The sequence below is a fragment of the Hippopotamus amphibius genome, chromosome 4, assembly GCF_030028045.1.
Source record: "Hippopotamus amphibius kiboko isolate mHipAmp2 chromosome 4, mHipAmp2.hap2, whole genome shotgun sequence".
In the NCBI taxonomy this organism is placed as follows: domain Eukaryota; kingdom Metazoa; phylum Chordata; class Mammalia; order Artiodactyla; family Hippopotamidae; genus Hippopotamus; species Hippopotamus amphibius.
This window is the reverse complement of record NC_080189.1, coordinates 123,858,248-123,874,903: the sequence shown is the minus strand read 5'-3', so window position 1 is coordinate 123,874,903 and position 16,656 is coordinate 123,858,248. Positions and strand designations below refer to the sequence as shown.

The 16,656-nt window shown below is 41.3% G+C and overlaps 1 protein-coding gene across 1 annotated transcript in view; it reads left to right on the top strand.

Moving 5' to 3' along the window:
• The window catches only part of C4H10orf67 (chromosome 4 C10orf67 homolog), a 111,140-nt gene that overhangs the window by 39,788 nt on the left and 54,696 nt on the right, over positions 1 to 16,656 (top strand). Inside the window, exons 5-7 of the mRNA XM_057732599.1 lie at positions 3,668 to 3,823; positions 9,877 to 10,024; positions 11,129 to 11,187. Coding sequence (XP_057588582.1) covers positions 3,668 to 3,823; positions 9,877 to 10,024; positions 11,129 to 11,187 — 363 coding nt within the window. The remainder of the gene's footprint in view (positions 1 to 3,667; positions 3,824 to 9,876; positions 10,025 to 11,128; positions 11,188 to 16,656) is intronic.

Below are 16,656 nucleotides of genomic sequence, written 5' to 3'. Positions count from 1 at the left end.
AACAGATTTGGTGAGTTAGTGAGGGGGTAGAAGGTGCTTAAAATGACAGAAAGTGGGTTCCTGGCTTGGGCTGCTGTTAATGAGGGAGGCAGAGAGGAGGAGAAGGAAGATGGGGACCTCTATTTTGACCTGTTGAATTTCAGATGCCCTGTAACTTACACTCAGGGCACCAGTGGGATAACGGTCTTGGCCTCTGCAGAGCATTTGAGCTGTAGACATAAAACAGAATAGATGGACTGGAACTCACCAAAAAAGACACCCCATATCCAGAGACAAAGGAGAATCCGCAATGAGATGGTAGGAGCGGCGCAATCGTGTTACAATCAAATCCCATAAATGCTGGGTGGGTGACTCACACACTGGAGAACAGTTATACTGCAGAAGTCCACCCACTAAAGTGAGGGTTCTGAGCCCCATGTCAGGCTTCCCAACCTGGGAGTCCAGCAACGGGAGGAGGAATCCCCAGAGAATCAGACTTTGAAAGTCAGTGGGATTTGACTGCAGGACCTCCACAGGGCTGGAGAAAACAGAGACTCCACTCTTGGAGGCACACAAAAAAGTGTACTCACCAGGACCCAGGGGGAAGGAGCAGTGACCCCATAGGAGACTGAACCAGACCTACCTGCTGGTGTTGGAGGGTTGCCTGCCGAGGTGGGGGGCAGCTGTGGCTCACCAAGGAGACAGGGACACTGGCAGCAGGGGTTCTGGGACGTGCTCATTGGTGTGAACCCTCCTAGAGTCCACCATTAGCCCCACCAAAGAGCCTGTAAGCTCCAGAGCTAAGTAGCCTCAGGCCAAACAACCAACAAAGTGTGAACACAGCCCCACCCATTAGCAGACAAGCAGATTAAAGTTTTACTGAGCTCTGCCCACCAAATCAGATTAAAGTCTTACTGAGCACTGCCCACCCAGCCCTACCCACCATCAGTCCCTCCCATCAGGAAGCACACAGGAGGCTCCTAGAGAGCTTCCTCCACAAGAGGGCAGACAGCGGTATCAAGCAGTATCAGCAGTATTTTCTCTTGAGGAACTGAAAACCACAGCCACAGAAAGATAGAGAAAATGAAAAAGCAGAGGACTTTGTACCAGATGAAGGGACAGGATAAAAACCCAGAAAAACAACTAAATGAAGAGGAGATAGGCACCCTTACAGAAAAAGAATTCAGAATAATGATGGTGAAGATGATCCAGGACTTTGAAAAGAGACTGGATGCAAAGATCGAAAAGTTTACCAAAGACCTAGAAGAATTAAAGAACAACAAACAGAGATATGCAACACAATAACTGAAATGAAAAATACACTAGAAGGAACCAATAGCAGATTAGCTGAGGCAGAAGGGCGAATAAATGAGCTGGAAGACAGAATGGTGATAATCACTGATGCAGAAAAGAATAAGGAAAAAAGAATGAAAAGAACTGAAGACAGCCTAAGATACCTCTTGGACAATGTTAAATGCACCAACATTTGCATTATAGGGATCCCAGAAGGAGAAGAGAGAGAGAAAGGACCCGAGAAAATATTGGAGGAGATTCTAGTTGAAAGCTTCCCTAACGTGGGAAAGGAAATAGCTACCCAAGCCCAGGAAGCGCAAAGAGTCCCTGGCAGGATAAACCCAAGGAGAAACACGCCAAGACATATAGTAGTCAAGTTGACAAAAATTAAAGACAGAAAAATGTTATTAAAAGCAACAAGGGAAAAACGACAAGTAACATACAAGGGAACTTCCGTAAGGTTAACAGCTGATTTCTCAGCAGAAACTCTGCAAGCCAGAAGGGAGTGGCATGATATATTTCAAGTGATGAAAGGGGAGTACCTACAACCAAGAATACTCTACCCAGCAAGGATCTCATTCAGATTCGATGGAGAAATCAAAAGCTTTACAGACAAGCAACAGCTAAGAGAATTCAGTTCAGCACCACCCAACCAGCCCTACAACAAATGCTAAAGGAACTTCTCTAAGCGGGAAACATAAGAGAAGAAAAGGACCTACAAAAACAAAAACAAAACAATTAAAATGGTAATAGGAACATACATATCAATAATTACCTTGAATGTAAATGGACTAAATGCCCCAACCAAAAGACACAGACTGGCTGAATGGATACAACAACAAGACACATATATATGCTGTCTCCAAGAGACCCACTTCAGACCTAGGGACACATACAGACAGAAAGTGAGGGGAAGGAATAAGATATTCCATGCAAATGGAAATCAAAAGAAAGCTGGAGTAGCGATACTCATATCAGATAAAATAGACTAAAATAAAAAATGTTACAAGAGACAAGAAAGGACATTACATGAAGATCAAGGGATCCATCCAAGAAGAGGAGATAACAATTATAAATATATATGCACCCAGTATAGGAACACCTCAATACATAAGGCAAATGCTAACAACTATGAAAGAGGAAATGCAAGGTAGAAATAGAGACATGGATGTAGAGAACAAATACATGGACACCAAGTGGGGAAAGTGGGGAGGGTTTGGGGAGGATGAATTGGGAGATTGGGATACCAAATCGTACACTCTAAATATATGCTATTTATTGTCTGTTAACTGTATCTCAATAAAAGTTCTTAAAAAAAATAAATGTGAAGAATAAATCTACATACTCAATACTGTTCTTTAAAATCACTCAGTTAAAAAGCTAGTATTGTCATATGGATTGTTCTGTTTTTACTCCGTTTAATTCTACTGCATATTCATTTACTGATTTTTTTTCATTAGTGCTGGTATAGACCATGTCAGTGTTATATCCTCAGCTTAACTCTTAATGCTACCTCGACATAATATTATTCTTCTCAGTCTGCCAGTATTCATATATGAGGGTGAGTCAAAAATTATCCGCACTCTGGCCAGATAATATTATTGTAATTATTGTATTAATGTAATATTAGAACAATTTTAGTTTGTAACCCTAACTCTTTGAAATATAACATTAAATATACAAGCATATATGGTTAGGTTTTTCTATATTTCCTCTATGTCCATGTGTCCAAGTGTATTAGTAACAAATGGTAAAAATAAAATAATTCTTCTGTAATTCCCAAAAAGAGTCCAAAATGGACAAAATGCTTTTGCATGTCTGTGTTGAAAATGAGATTTTTATATGTTGGAAGTAAATAATGACATCCATTTTTAAAGCATTTTTCCTTGTTTTGGTTTTGTGATGCAATTCTTCAGAGTAATGACTGCACATAGGCTAGCACCTCAGTGCTTAAAACAGGCTGTCAAGAAATGGTTCTTTTTTTTCCACATCTCAGTTCCAAGCCATTGAGGGAATTAGTTGCACCATTGAAGTACATTTCTTTTTTTATATATTCAAAATTTTTGCTAGCTTCCTTTCTAGAGGAAGATTGAAGTAGGACATTCCCAGTCGTGATGTAGTTTTACTATTAAAGTTTACTATTATTATTATTAATTATCGGCATGGCTGATGCAGTCAGAGTAAGACATCATGCTTTGTCTTTTATAGGATAATACTGTGTTGTCTACCATGACATTTTAGTGTATTGTTCAATATAAATGAGTTATTTACTAAAACTTGTGTGCAAGTTGCAAAGGTAAAATAACTTTACAAGACAGGAGCTTAAATAAAACATGAAATGGTTTCTGCTGGTGCCTGCATAGTGTCTGACTTTTCATGCTGCTTTTCCCCCCAGCAGTTCTTTGAGGTGGAAGAAGAGAAGACATCTGTGCATGACGCGATGACTGTCAAAATGAATATTTTGTTAAAAAAGCTGAAAGAGAAAGAAGAACTCATTAAGCAATTAAGAGAAGAACTAGACAAATATGAAGAATTTGGATTTCAAAAAGTTGTGAGTTTCACAGCAAAGAGGAATTCATTTCAATATATGTAAATGAAGTTACAAGTGTCTAAAAGCTTGGGTTCAGAGTAAAGGAGCTACAGCGGATGTATCTTGGGTATCTCTCCACAACATAAGCCAGCCCAACCCTTTTCTGCTCGACACCATAGTCTAGAAGACTCACAATAACTATAAATAGGAGCATTGTAATTGTTCTCAATTTTTTGTTTGTAGTGGAAACGAAATAACCTATCGTCCACTGCAAAAGTTTTCCCACCCTAGAAGAGCATGTAAATAGATTTTTGTTTTAATTCGGAAGAGTCCCACCCTTTTTTGCAGTCCAGATAATTTGAAAGACACAAAACAGTCTCAAGTCACAGGCTTCCAAGAAACCAACTTGGAACAGGACGACCTTAAGTAGAAATGTCAAGAAGGAGAATTCTCAGAGGGTTTTCGCCCTGTTCTCCCCGTTGCAATGGGAGCCAGGGGCTGCTTTACTGCTCAGACGAAGGGCTGATGAGAACAAAGATTCGAAGAGAGAGAAAGCAGAAAGGAGAGCTTAGCTGCCTGTCAAGGGGGTAATTTGAAGGATTGGGAAAGTTTGGACCCTGAGGGCAAGTTCGTTTTCATCTCAGATCAGCTCTGAGCTGCCGGCTGTACTGGCCCAGCTGCAGTCCAGAGCTACAGAGGGGTTATCGTATTAGCTTCTAAGAGCAAGAAGTGGATTGTTTGAGTAGGAGAGGTGAGTAGAGAGGCCAGAGAATCACAGCCTGTTGAGTGTCAGCTGGAGGAGTACCTCCTCACCTTACAGCTCAGTTTACCTATGAGGAAGCAGAGACTTACGCCTGGCATGCAGCTGGTAAATGCTGACGTGGCATGAGAACTGAGGTCCAGCTGAATCCAAAGGCCCCCATGAGGAGGTAGAGCTTTATCCTCTGTATAGAGTGAGAATTAAAGGTTGCTATGTGTGTGTGTGTATACTTCTCTATATAATGTAGATTATATATACGTTATAATAGATTATGATATTATGGTTTATATCATTATAATGTATGTTATAATTAATATAGTGTATATTAATACCTGTGTATAGATATGCATAAATATCGACACATACATACACATGTATGGAAGAAGTCTGAGAAGTTATGCATCAAAGTGTTAACACTAGGAAGAAACACTTGCGGGTTGCTGGGCCCTTTAAGTACAGTCCTTGGTTTATCTAAGTCCCACACTAGTATTCTTACTTAAAACCCCAACATTAGAAAAGATAAGGAATTGAACTTGCACCATTCTAAAGGCCTTTGTTTACTGAGTGGAGGAGGAGTGCTTTGTTATGGTCTAAAAAACGGGAACATCTTCTAAGCAATGTAGTATTAAGTATTATTGTAGATCTAATAAAACTGAATGTTTATTTTTACACATTCTGATTGCCTTGGAGGGAGAGGCACGTCCAATTTTTGCATTTATCTTTCTTGTCTTGGGTATACATTTACTCTTATTGTTTGGAGAAAATAATTTAATAGAAGAGGCTCAAAAAGACTGTCATAGTTGTGGCTTTTAATGCTGCCTCGGCTAACAATATCCAGCGTCGATTAGCAAGGCAGTTTTGATCCGTTTATTTCCCATTTGTGAAATGGAATGTGATACCTGCCTAGCCAGCAGAGTTATGAGGAGGATACCAGGTTGTAGTGAATGTGAACTGCTGTGAGTTCTTTGAAGAAAGACATGCATGTAAATTCTAATTATCATCATGAGGAAATACACAAGTCCTTATGACCATCTGGTTTACATTCCATGAAATGCCCTGTTGAGAACATCCCGGTTCGGTAATTGAGCTTCTTCCAGTAGGATATGAGGTCTTTCTTGGCATGTTTACACCTCTGAGCGTCCTCAGCCCGTTAACTGGTCTGTCTGGACGTCCTGGGTAAAGAAGAGGATGAGGGTGGCCGGGGCTTGGTGAGGACCACTGAAAGTGGAAGGCTCCACCCCGCCCTTGTATAAGCAGATGTTCTCTGGCTCTGAGTGGCATGCTGAAGATCTTGGTTGTTCCACTGTAGTTTGTCACCGAGGACACCACACCAGTATTTCTGTAAACACCTCAAGATTTGAGGAAAGTGAGACTCCTGATTAACTGGGTATATACATTTTTCTCAGCTCCTTAGGACCCCAGCAAAGCGCCAGGCTGACTGAGGGCAACGGAGACTAGGGCTAGTGTGCATTTTGGGAGGGCGGACCTGAACGCTGCAGAAGCAGATCACGGGGTTATATAAAAATAAACGTCTGAGAATTCCTTTTAAAAAATCCTCTAAGAACGAGCTTTCCTAGAACTCCATGCCACTCAAGTTCTAGGTGATTTACCTTTTAAATTTGAAATTTCATTTAATACGATTGCTCCCTCTAGTGGTATTAAAAAAAACTGGAGACAGCAAGATTTGGAAAACCGAATTTGGAGAAACAATTAGAAAATTTCAAAGCAGCAATGGAAGTAACTTGCAAAAAGCTTGAAGTAAGCAAATTGGATAAACAGTAAGGAAACCATCTAGTTTGTTCTTTCTCATAGTCCGATTACATAAATCGCTTTATAGTTAGTAGTCATAATCTCTCTCTAGGACTGTTGTAGAGCAAAATCTAAGAGTGTGATAAAAAAGGGAAGGTTTAATAAACAGCTAGTTTAACTTATATTTATGACAAAATGGAAATCAGAAAAATAAATCTTTTCAAGTTACAGAAGCCTCATCTCTCCAGGTCAGAACACCCTTAATGTTGAATTCCAACCACCACCCCCCACCCCCGCCCCCGCCTCGATAAACTATATTCAAGAGATGTGTAAGACCCTGCAATGACTTAATGGCTCGCCGCTGTAGTTATCAGGTGGTCGTGCTTACGCTGATAAATCCTCTTGAGAATTGCTAAAGGAACTAGCCCATCCCGGTACGTGTGCCTGTGTGTCTGTGTGCCTACGCACATGCATGTGTGCTTTCATTGCAACTGGAGTTGTTTCAAAAAGACTTTATTTTTCTTTCTTACCCCAACATGGATGAGCTATGCGGCTATCACGCCCACATCCCCCCACCCCCACCAATAGGTGAACATAACCGTTTGTTACTGACAGTTCTGAAACAGAGCTGTCATTCAAGAGCGGCAGCTCCACAGGGCTGCACTGCCCCAGTGTGCCACTTTCCTGGCTGTCACTCACTGGGAAAGCACCTGCTCTCCTCCGTGACTGTCATGCAGCATGGGCACGCATCAGAACCCCACTCCACCCCCAGCATCAAATTGAGATGTCCAAGTACTGTACATGGAGCCTGCAGAATTAAGACAGCAATATGCAGAAGGGAGACTGCTGGGAAGGCACCTGCAGTGCTCCAAACAGTGTTTCTCAGCCTTTATTGTGTTATTGTGTGTGTAGGTCACCTGCGGCTCTTGTTAAAATACAGATTCTGGGCTGGGACCGGAGATTCTGCATTTTCAAAAAGCTCCCAGGTGGTGCTGAGGCTCCTGCTCCTTGGACCACATTTTGAGTAGCAAGGCTGTGGAATACACCTGTTTTCAGAATTCTTTCAAGACTCTGGGATTCTGAAACCTGGGAACTGTGATACTGCACATCTTGTGACTGCTCACAAGAGAAATAGCATGTAAGCCACCACCTGAAGTCCTAGCTTTCGCTGCATGATAGAAGAACTCTAAATTGGCAAGTTACTTTATAAATTTAAAATTCCAGAGTGACCATGGATCACACACCGGCTGTCTTAGGCTATAATGTGGCTTTAAATGGCTTTAACTAGTTAACCACCTTTTAATGATCTCCATCCTTCTTAACTTTGGTTTATTAATGCAGTTTGTTTTAAAGAAGTCTCATGGTTTAAGTGAGCCAAAGCTAGTGGTGTGGGCAGATGGTAGAAGGAACACCACCACAAAACCTGCCACTCAGAGTGTAACAGATGACCGTAGCCGCCCAGAACTATCCCTTTGTTCATTTTGCTAATGAGTGTCCTCATTGCTGTGGGAATCTGAATAGTTAATTACTTGCAGTTCCTGCAGCTGACAGATGGTGGGGACAGAGCTAAAGGTTAACCTCTCAGGAACAGGGGCTGTCGATGGATTTGTGGAGGAAAAAACCCTCGAGTTGGACATTTCCTTGTTTCCTGCTTTTCTACGAGAAAACATACTTAGGTGTTAGCTGCTACCACTTGTAAATTTTACATTTCATCTGATTAATTCAAATAGTTCTCGTTTAGTTTACACTAACGGGTGCTCACATAATCCACAGTGGATGTTCATTTTCTGCCAGTTAGGAAATGTACGCTTAAGCCTGTTAAGGCAAACGTTGTTTATTTTTTTAAAAAAGCTTTTTTAGTCTATAAGTACATTGTGTGATGTTCTCAAGTTGAACCATGTGGGACAAGAAATTAATGACTGGGATTCTTTATTTAAAAAAACAGTGTCATTTATTAGCTATTAGATTTGTTAGTTCTCATTAGTCAAGAATGAATTGGGGTTAAATAATTTAAATGGAATGGTGAGTCAGAATCGTGAAGATTCATAACTGAGCTTAGTGCAAAATTTAAAATATTATTTTAAATATTAACTCTGCTATAACTAAGTTCATTAGTAAGTCACTTGTTTTTCAAGGTTTTTTCATGTACTATAAAATACTGTACCATTTTGAACCATTATGACTACAGAGGAAAACATTTTTAAGAATTTACTTTCAGATATCTCTAAAGTTAAATAAAAGTGTAGTTTCAAAAGGACACCAGTTCTATTGGGAGGAATGGTTTTGTTTTTGAGAGGAGACTTTATTCTTGTGTATTTGCAGTCATGGCATTGCTACAAAAAGAATAGCTTGTAATTCATCTGAAGATTAAAGTTCAAAAGTATTTCTAGTGTTTATATTAATTTTGAAGGAAGGCATATAGATGCTTCAGTATCTTTTAGCGTAATAATATATTGACTTTAAAGTATGTTCTTTAATATTTTGAGACTGCATAATCAGTTTAATATTTTACCATCATGAAGTATAAAGTTCTGCACCAGTTTCTCCAATTCATTACATCTTAAATTTTTTTTTTTAAAAAGTGTGGCAGTAAAATCTAGACAGCCATAAGCAAATATATTCAGATGTTTTCAATAGCTTTGAAACAGACAAGAAGAAGAAGAAGAAAAGAAGAGTAGCTGTCCCAATAAGCTTCTATTGCGTAAGAAAAAGCTTCTCCCATAATGGACATGGCAAGATTTAAACAAAAGACGCACATAATAAAAATGTAAATGAGTTTGCTTTACTAAAACTATAACTTTAAAGTCTTTTGTTGTAAGTTATCCTGAAACCTTCTTACAAGGTAATCACTGTTTGCATAGAGATTTAAACCGAAGTCTTCAATAGCATTAAACGCCTGCACAGTCCCAGTGTGACAGGCATGCAAAGCCATGTTAATGTTCAGAATATGAATTGCCTCTGGGTGGCTCCTCCACCAAGCAGAAAACCAACTGTGTGGATATCCGTGTGCCTGATGGACTCCATGCGGCTCCCAGCCTGAAAACGTCACCACTTTGACATGTGATGTGCTCCTCATGACACTGGCAGCGCTGACACTGGGAAATGCCACAAAGGCAACAAGCCCCCCTCCTTAGCCGTGCACTTTGCCCCCCCTCCCCACCCCCGGCGCTGCTGCCCGTCCACGGTCTCCCCAGCCTGCCTAGTTACGGGCGGACAGCACTTCAGACACACACAGAGGCAAGTGTGGGTGGAGGGGCCCCAGCTGCCTCCCCGGACACAGCCTCCATAATGAATTGACCTGAATGATGAGGGCACACAAACAGTATGATATGCATTATTCCTGTCAATAAACTGTCCCCATGTGCTGTGGTCTTTGTACAGAATGTACTGCAGCCTTTCTCCCAGCAAGCTCTATTTAGTCTCCTTCCTTTTTACTATTCATATTATAAGTGCGTAATAGAATTCAGAAAATTATATGATAGCTCTTCTGTATCTGTATTGTCTCGTGTTGCATATTTAAATCCTTGGCTCCCTGCTTACAAATATGGAATTCTCCATCTTTTAGGACTCTTTTATCAAAGAAGGCAGCCCTCTAAGAACAGCTCTAGAAAAGGAAAATTTGGAGTACAAACTGGAAAATGAGAGGCTGCTGCAAGTCGTTTCAGAACTCGAAGAAGAATTCCAACTCAATCTAAAAGAAAATTCAGTATTAGGTAACATTTTAAAGTCATTTTTGAGAAAACGCTATGCATTGGGCACTTTGTGAAATTCATAGCTGTGCCTGTCTTTTCCAAACATGTGTTGGTTTGGTTATTTACATATAAAATACTTCGTTAGCCACTTTCGATTTTCATTCTTTTCTTGGGGCAGAAATTGGTCATACTCCAGCAGCCAGGACTTTTTAGCTCAGAGTGGTTGTTTTTTAAGCCAAGCATTGGCCTTTGAAAAAATGTGCTAATCAGTGTTCTGTATCACTTAGAAATATTATAAACAGATAGAAACTTGTGCTGATTTCTGTTTCATGTGCTTAATCAATTGTCTAAAACTTATAACATTCTAATATTTAAACATATACGTTGAGGTATGCCTTGTGCAGAAACAGAGTTGGCCCTTCAGAAAAATATGTCACCGCTTACTACTTTATCTTCAATTTTTGCAAATTTTAAGTACAGATTTCCATTTGTAGACTTTATGCACCCTTTCTTATATACCATAAACACTGGTAAACGTTGCATTTAAATCACCAAAGTTAGATTGCTTTGAAGTATTTACACATACTGCTGTATTTGTATTTATGTTAGTTATACAGTGTTGCCCTTAATCTGTAGTATGAAAAGCTTTGAGTAGGCAGTACAGGATTTACAGCTAAACATTGATAGAATCAGATATAGGACAATATTCCTTGAATGTAAAATTATACCATGCCAGTGTAGTTTTGTTTCTCTTCTGACGTGGCATAATCATGCTTTTTCAGGTTTCGGTAGCTCTTACTAAGTCATAAAGTACCACCTGCTAAAGCCGTTTGTATTGGCTGTGACTAACAGCAAAAATGTCCCTTGCTAGTACTGATGAAAAGCTTTCAACCCTCAGCCACACTTGGATCTTGAACTTAGTTCTTAATCCCTATCTGACCAGCCATCTGAACAGCAGGAAGAAGGCTGTGAATGTCAAGGGCAGTTGTGAAGGTCACAGTCCTGCTAGGACTTGCGTCCACCATGCCTGCCAGCTATGTACAGCCTGCCCTGAAGCAGGCAGATTGAATACAGGGCCATAAGCTTGTAATTTCATGGTTGGCCTCTCTCTCCTTTTGTTTACAGAAGATGAAATTATACATCTGAAAGAGACAGCAGAAAAGGATCATAAAACCATTCAAAAGGTACTGTAACTTTTTTACATTGATGAATGACTCTTTTCAATGGAAATATCAGCATAATTGGTGAAATAACACTGTGCCCCCCTTGTCTTGTGACATAGAGAAAAGTCAATTTCTGTATTTAATCTCTCCTGTTATTTGGGATTATTTCTCTAGTAATGAAAAAGGATTCCATCTTGAAAACAAATTCATGTTTTCTTTTATTTGGGATAACTGAGTGTCTACCTTGTTGGCTGTAAGGAACTGAAAAATCATATATGACACAGGGAAGATGTGCTTGTGGAAAAATGATATTATTAAAAATGAGCAGCCGTATTTTCAGATCAGTTGTTGGTTTATGTTCATTTTTCTGTATTTGAATGAACTGGGTTTGTGTTATCCAGGAAATCTGTATTTAAAGCAGGGAATTCTTTTGATAACATGAAGATCAAGATTTCCTGGGGCATCAGATGCTACAGAACCACGGCAGTTCCTGCCCTCCACACCCAGGTCAGGGGCTCATGCTTTGTGCTTTCTTAGCTCTCAAAACCCTTTTCTGTGATGGTCAGTCTGGGCTGCCAAAGGCTCCACAACCCAGACACAGCACTACCTTTCATCTCTGATCTCTTCCCAGCTCTCAGCACAGTGCCTGGCACGCTTAAAAATAAAAATACTCTTTGAGTGATTCAGAGAATGAGAATGTAGTTAGAGTTCATAAAATTTAAAGGTGAAAATGTGGATTTACACCCTCGAATTATTCCAAATAAGCATAAATGTTTTCCATGAACTGAATCAAGTATCAATTTTTAAATGAAAATTAACTAAAATAAGGTAAAATTAAAAATTCAGTTCCTCAGTCACACTAGCCCTCATATCCAGAGCTCATGTCACTTAGATTCAGATTTCAACCTGATTTTGCAGCTCTGGGTGTTCTTAGGTTTTAGATAAAATTACTTCCAAGAACTATTTTTTTTTTAAAGAAATGGGTACCATGAAGGGTCAGAGTCGGGAGATGTTTTCTGTGATCACTGAACCCATCACAGGTTTACACAACGTGATGTCATTTCCGTGTGCTTCATCCTGTTTTCAATGGTGAGGGTGCAAACGCTTTTCTTACAGAGATAACAAGAGTCTGCAGAACAGACAGGTTTAACCTTCTTGGCATCAACTTCTAAGGTTAAAAATGAAATCTCAGCTTTCTAGTTTCACTTAATAACCTGGAAGGGAACCATCTCGGTTTATGTAAATGTTTCTCCAGCTACTCAGTCAGTACTGTCGCTGGTAAGGATGAGTTGGATGAGCCTACCCGTCTCTGGGAGGAGTTCAGGGAAATTAAAGCAAGAAGTCTCACCGTGAAGCCATCAGTTAGAAACACCCCCACTGAGTGGCTGGTTAGTTATACCCTGTGTGACCTTAAGGATTTCGATGAAATGCTGCCTCAGCTTTCGAGAGCTGCACAGCCCAGTTGGCAGCCCCTCGCCACGTGTGGCTGTTGGACACTGTGTCTAGTGCAACTGAAAAACTGGAATTTAAAATTATATTTAGTTTTAATTTTTAAATTTCATTATAAAAATACTGATATTTGTTTGAGTTATTGAAATAACTTTGTGTATATTTTGGATAACTTGAATATGTGAATCTGTTTTTTATTTGTAAATTTGATGAAATCTAAATGCAGATCAAGCATGTCCCCCAAATTGAGATGTGTTCTAAGTGAAAAATACACACCGGATTTCAAAGACTTAGGTACTGTGAGAAATGTGATATATCTCACTAATGATTTTGAATGTTGATCATTACACATTTAAATGATACTATTTTGAATAGCTATTGGGATAAATAAAATATATTAATATATTATTAAGATTAATTTCACCTGTTTCTTTTACTTTTCTAACAAGGCTGTAGTTCAACTATAAACTATAAAGTTTAAAATTATGTGTATGACTCACATTACATATTTTTAAATTTATTTTAAGTAATTTATTTTTGGCTGTGTTGGGTCTTCGTGGCTGTGTGCGGGCTTTCTCTAGTTGTGGTGAGCAGGGGCTACTCTTCCTTGTGGTGCACGGGCTTCTCATTGCAGTGGCTTCTTTTGTTGCAGAACACGGGCTCTAGGCCCCTGGGCTTCAGTGGTTGTGGCACATGGGCTCAATAGTTGTGGCTTGTGGGTTCTAGAGCACAGACTCAGTAATTGTGGCACATGGGCTTAGTTGCTCTGTGGCATGTGGAATCTTCCCAGACCAGGGATCGAACCTGTGTCCCCTGCATTGGCAGGTGGATTCTTAACCACTGCGCCACCAGGGAAGCCCTCACATTATATTTTTATTTGACCAGCTCTGTTCTAGACAAATACAGCAAATGCCTAGTTTGTTTGATCATATTTTTTATCCTGTCTGTTTTCTTTTTTCCTTTATATGCACTGGGCCTCTGCACAGATGTTGAATGTAGGTGTAATTTGGTATTGAGCAGGAAAAATCGAGAACCCTGGGTTCCCGTTTCATTTCTGACACTATGGCCGCTTAGGCTGGTTCCTCATCTTGCTTATTCCTGAATCACACAGGCTTACTATGTGGATAAAGTGGAATAATGTACATCAAAGTGCTTTGTCAATTGGAAAGCAGATCAGGAGTTGTTGAACAAAATGAGAGCTGATATTTACTGGTTTGTTTCTAATATCCTTCGCTAAATCAGTTAATTCAGCAGTGTTCATTAGGTGCCTTTTAGTGCCAGGCACTGCTGAGATACAAAAATTTTATAGACACACATCTCTCTCTCTCTCTCTCTATGTGTGTGTGTGTGTCTCACACACACACACACGCGCACACACATATAGGAGGTCTTGCTGTGAAGGAGATCAAGCCTGGAGGGAGAGACAAAAGCCATAGGCTGTGTGATAGGGACTGAAACAGAAGAACATACATAGAGGAGAGATGCCTGGCTTTACCTGAAGGTTCTAGAAAGGCTTCACAAATTGTTCCACACCTATCTCACACTCCTTCACTTGAACTGAATTTTCCAGGTGGTAGGAGGGTGGAAGAGCTGCTTGCAGAGTGTGACTGCATAAAGTGTAAGCTACGGCCATGGAAATCCGTGATTCCGTGTGGCTACAGCAGGGGGCGGGATGGTGAAACCACGGGGTGAGAATGGGTGTGGGGGCAGGAGGAGGGGGGAGTCTGGGGTGTGAGGAAGGAGTAAACAGAAACCAGAAGAGTGGAAAGGGGCAGCTCAGAAGCCTCTGGGTAAGCCACATGTTCCCCTTTTCAGCCCTGGGTGCAATTAAAAGCAAATTGAAAATGAGACTGAATTTGGGGAGGCTGACCTCTAGCCGTCTACGTAGGCTAAGCGCTGTCAGTTATGGGATTCTGTAGCTTTTATGTTTAAATTTTAATAATTGAATGACAGCCGAGTCTGTGTTCCAGCTGTGGCTACAATATGAATTTCCTCCTGAGAGGGGACAGACCAGTAGTCAGAGGTTGTAGCCCAGGTGTGATCAGCGTCAGGATGCAGGGCAGTGTGGGTTGCTGTGGGGGCAGGTGGGGGCACAGCCAGCCTGGATTGTCAGGAATCAGGGAAGGTTGGAGGAGGGGCACCGCGCTGACTCCTGGAAGAGAGGTTCGAGTTAGCCCGGAAAGGATGAAGGGGAGGTGGAAGAGCCAGAACAGGAGAAAGGGGAGGGCACATGACTTGCCGTGGCCAGAGGACGTGTGGGAACAGGGATGGTGCGAAGCAGGGCACATCGTGGAGGATTGTTATTCATGCCAAAGGGTTTGAGTTGCCTTCTGGGCGGATGGGGAGCCTTGAACGTTGGGGCAGGATCGGATTCATGTTTCAGGAAAAGGACGAATGGAAGAAAGGAACATCCAGAGCCAGAGAGACCAGTTAGAAGATTTCTTGTGTAAACGAGGGGCGATATGGAGCCCTGAAACAGAAGGAGGACAGTGACACAGGGATGAAGGGGATGGATGAATTCAGGGGATGATTAGGCAGTAAAAGCTGTGGCCTTTGATAAGGTTGAAGGTGGGAAAGAGAAAGCAGAGAGAAATGAAGGCTGGATAACATTCAAATGAAAATGGGAACCACGGAACAGCAGGAGGAGAGCAGGAGAGAGAGTGGCTACCACAAAAGAAAGGGATCATTCAGTGTGTCCAGTGCTGCCCAGAGGCCAGGTGTGCAACAGGCTAGAAAGGGAGGATTGGACAATTAGCTTTGGCACGTAAAATGACCCTCGTAATTAATGAGGGTCACTTACTAGAACATGGAAGCTGTTGGGGTGGGGGATGAGTGCAGACGTAGAGACAGTGAACACGGGCACCTGTCTAGACGTCTGGCTGTGGATGGCCGAGGAGAGGTCACGGAGTCGTTGGAGGGGGACATTGAGTTGAGGAAGGAATTTTTTAAGAGGTGAAATGAGAGTATTTATAAATAACATCAATGGAAAGAAGAATGAGAGGGTAAAAGTACAGCAGAGAGAAGAGATGAGTGACGGGAGAGATCTACGGAGGCAAGAAGGGTTGGGGCCAATGGCCTAGGTGTTCTCCAGTGATTGACGCCCATTGGAAACTTAATGACACTTCTTTTCAGATCAAGGTATCATGACTCAACGCAGAATCTTTTCCTTTCCTTCCACTTCTCATTCCTCTACTTTTCTAAACCCGCTGTTCAGCCTTTCACATCTTCAGCAACACCCCCACCTCCCCTTCTGAGGTTCTGATGTAACCAGTACCCACTGTTCCCCAGCCCTGCTCGGGGACTGCCCTGTGTCATTGGACACAGGCTGATCCTTGCCTTTAGGTGACGTTGCAAGATGTATGTGGGATTTTAATCCGGAGTCGCTGCGTCCTCCCTCTACCCAATCTTTCTCTTGAATCTAATGAGCACCCTTAAAAAAAACCAAACTTTTATTTGATGGGTTGATTGATTGAAGTACGGTTTGTTTACAATGTTATGTTAGTTTCAGGGTGTACAGCACAGTGATTCCATTTTATATATATGTGTGTATATATATATATGCTTTTTCATATTCTTTTCCATTATGGTTTCACAGGATATTGAATATAGTTCCTGTGCTGTACAGTAGCACCTTTTTGTTTATCTGGTTTATATGTAGCTGTTTGTATCTGTAATTAGCACCCTTTCTAACCACCCACTGCGGCTCTTCCCGTCATTACTACTTTCCCGAGTTCCACACTCCATTCCTCCACGCTGTTCCCTAAGTCACAGAGAACGTAGTGGACACCTGGGTTGCTTTTTCTTCTCTGCACTCTCTTGCCCACCCTGTCACTTAGCTTACCTACCCTCACCTTTACTCCTTCTCATCGGAAGAGGGGACGTTCTTTGCCTTGACCCATCCTTCCACCTATTTGCCTGATCATCTCTTCCTTCCTCCTCTTCTGGGACCTTTCTTCATCAGCCTCTGTCTGTCTGTCTGTCTGTCTGTCTGTCTCGCCTTTAAGCAGTTCCCTGTAGCCTACAGACATAGCCAAGTCAGAG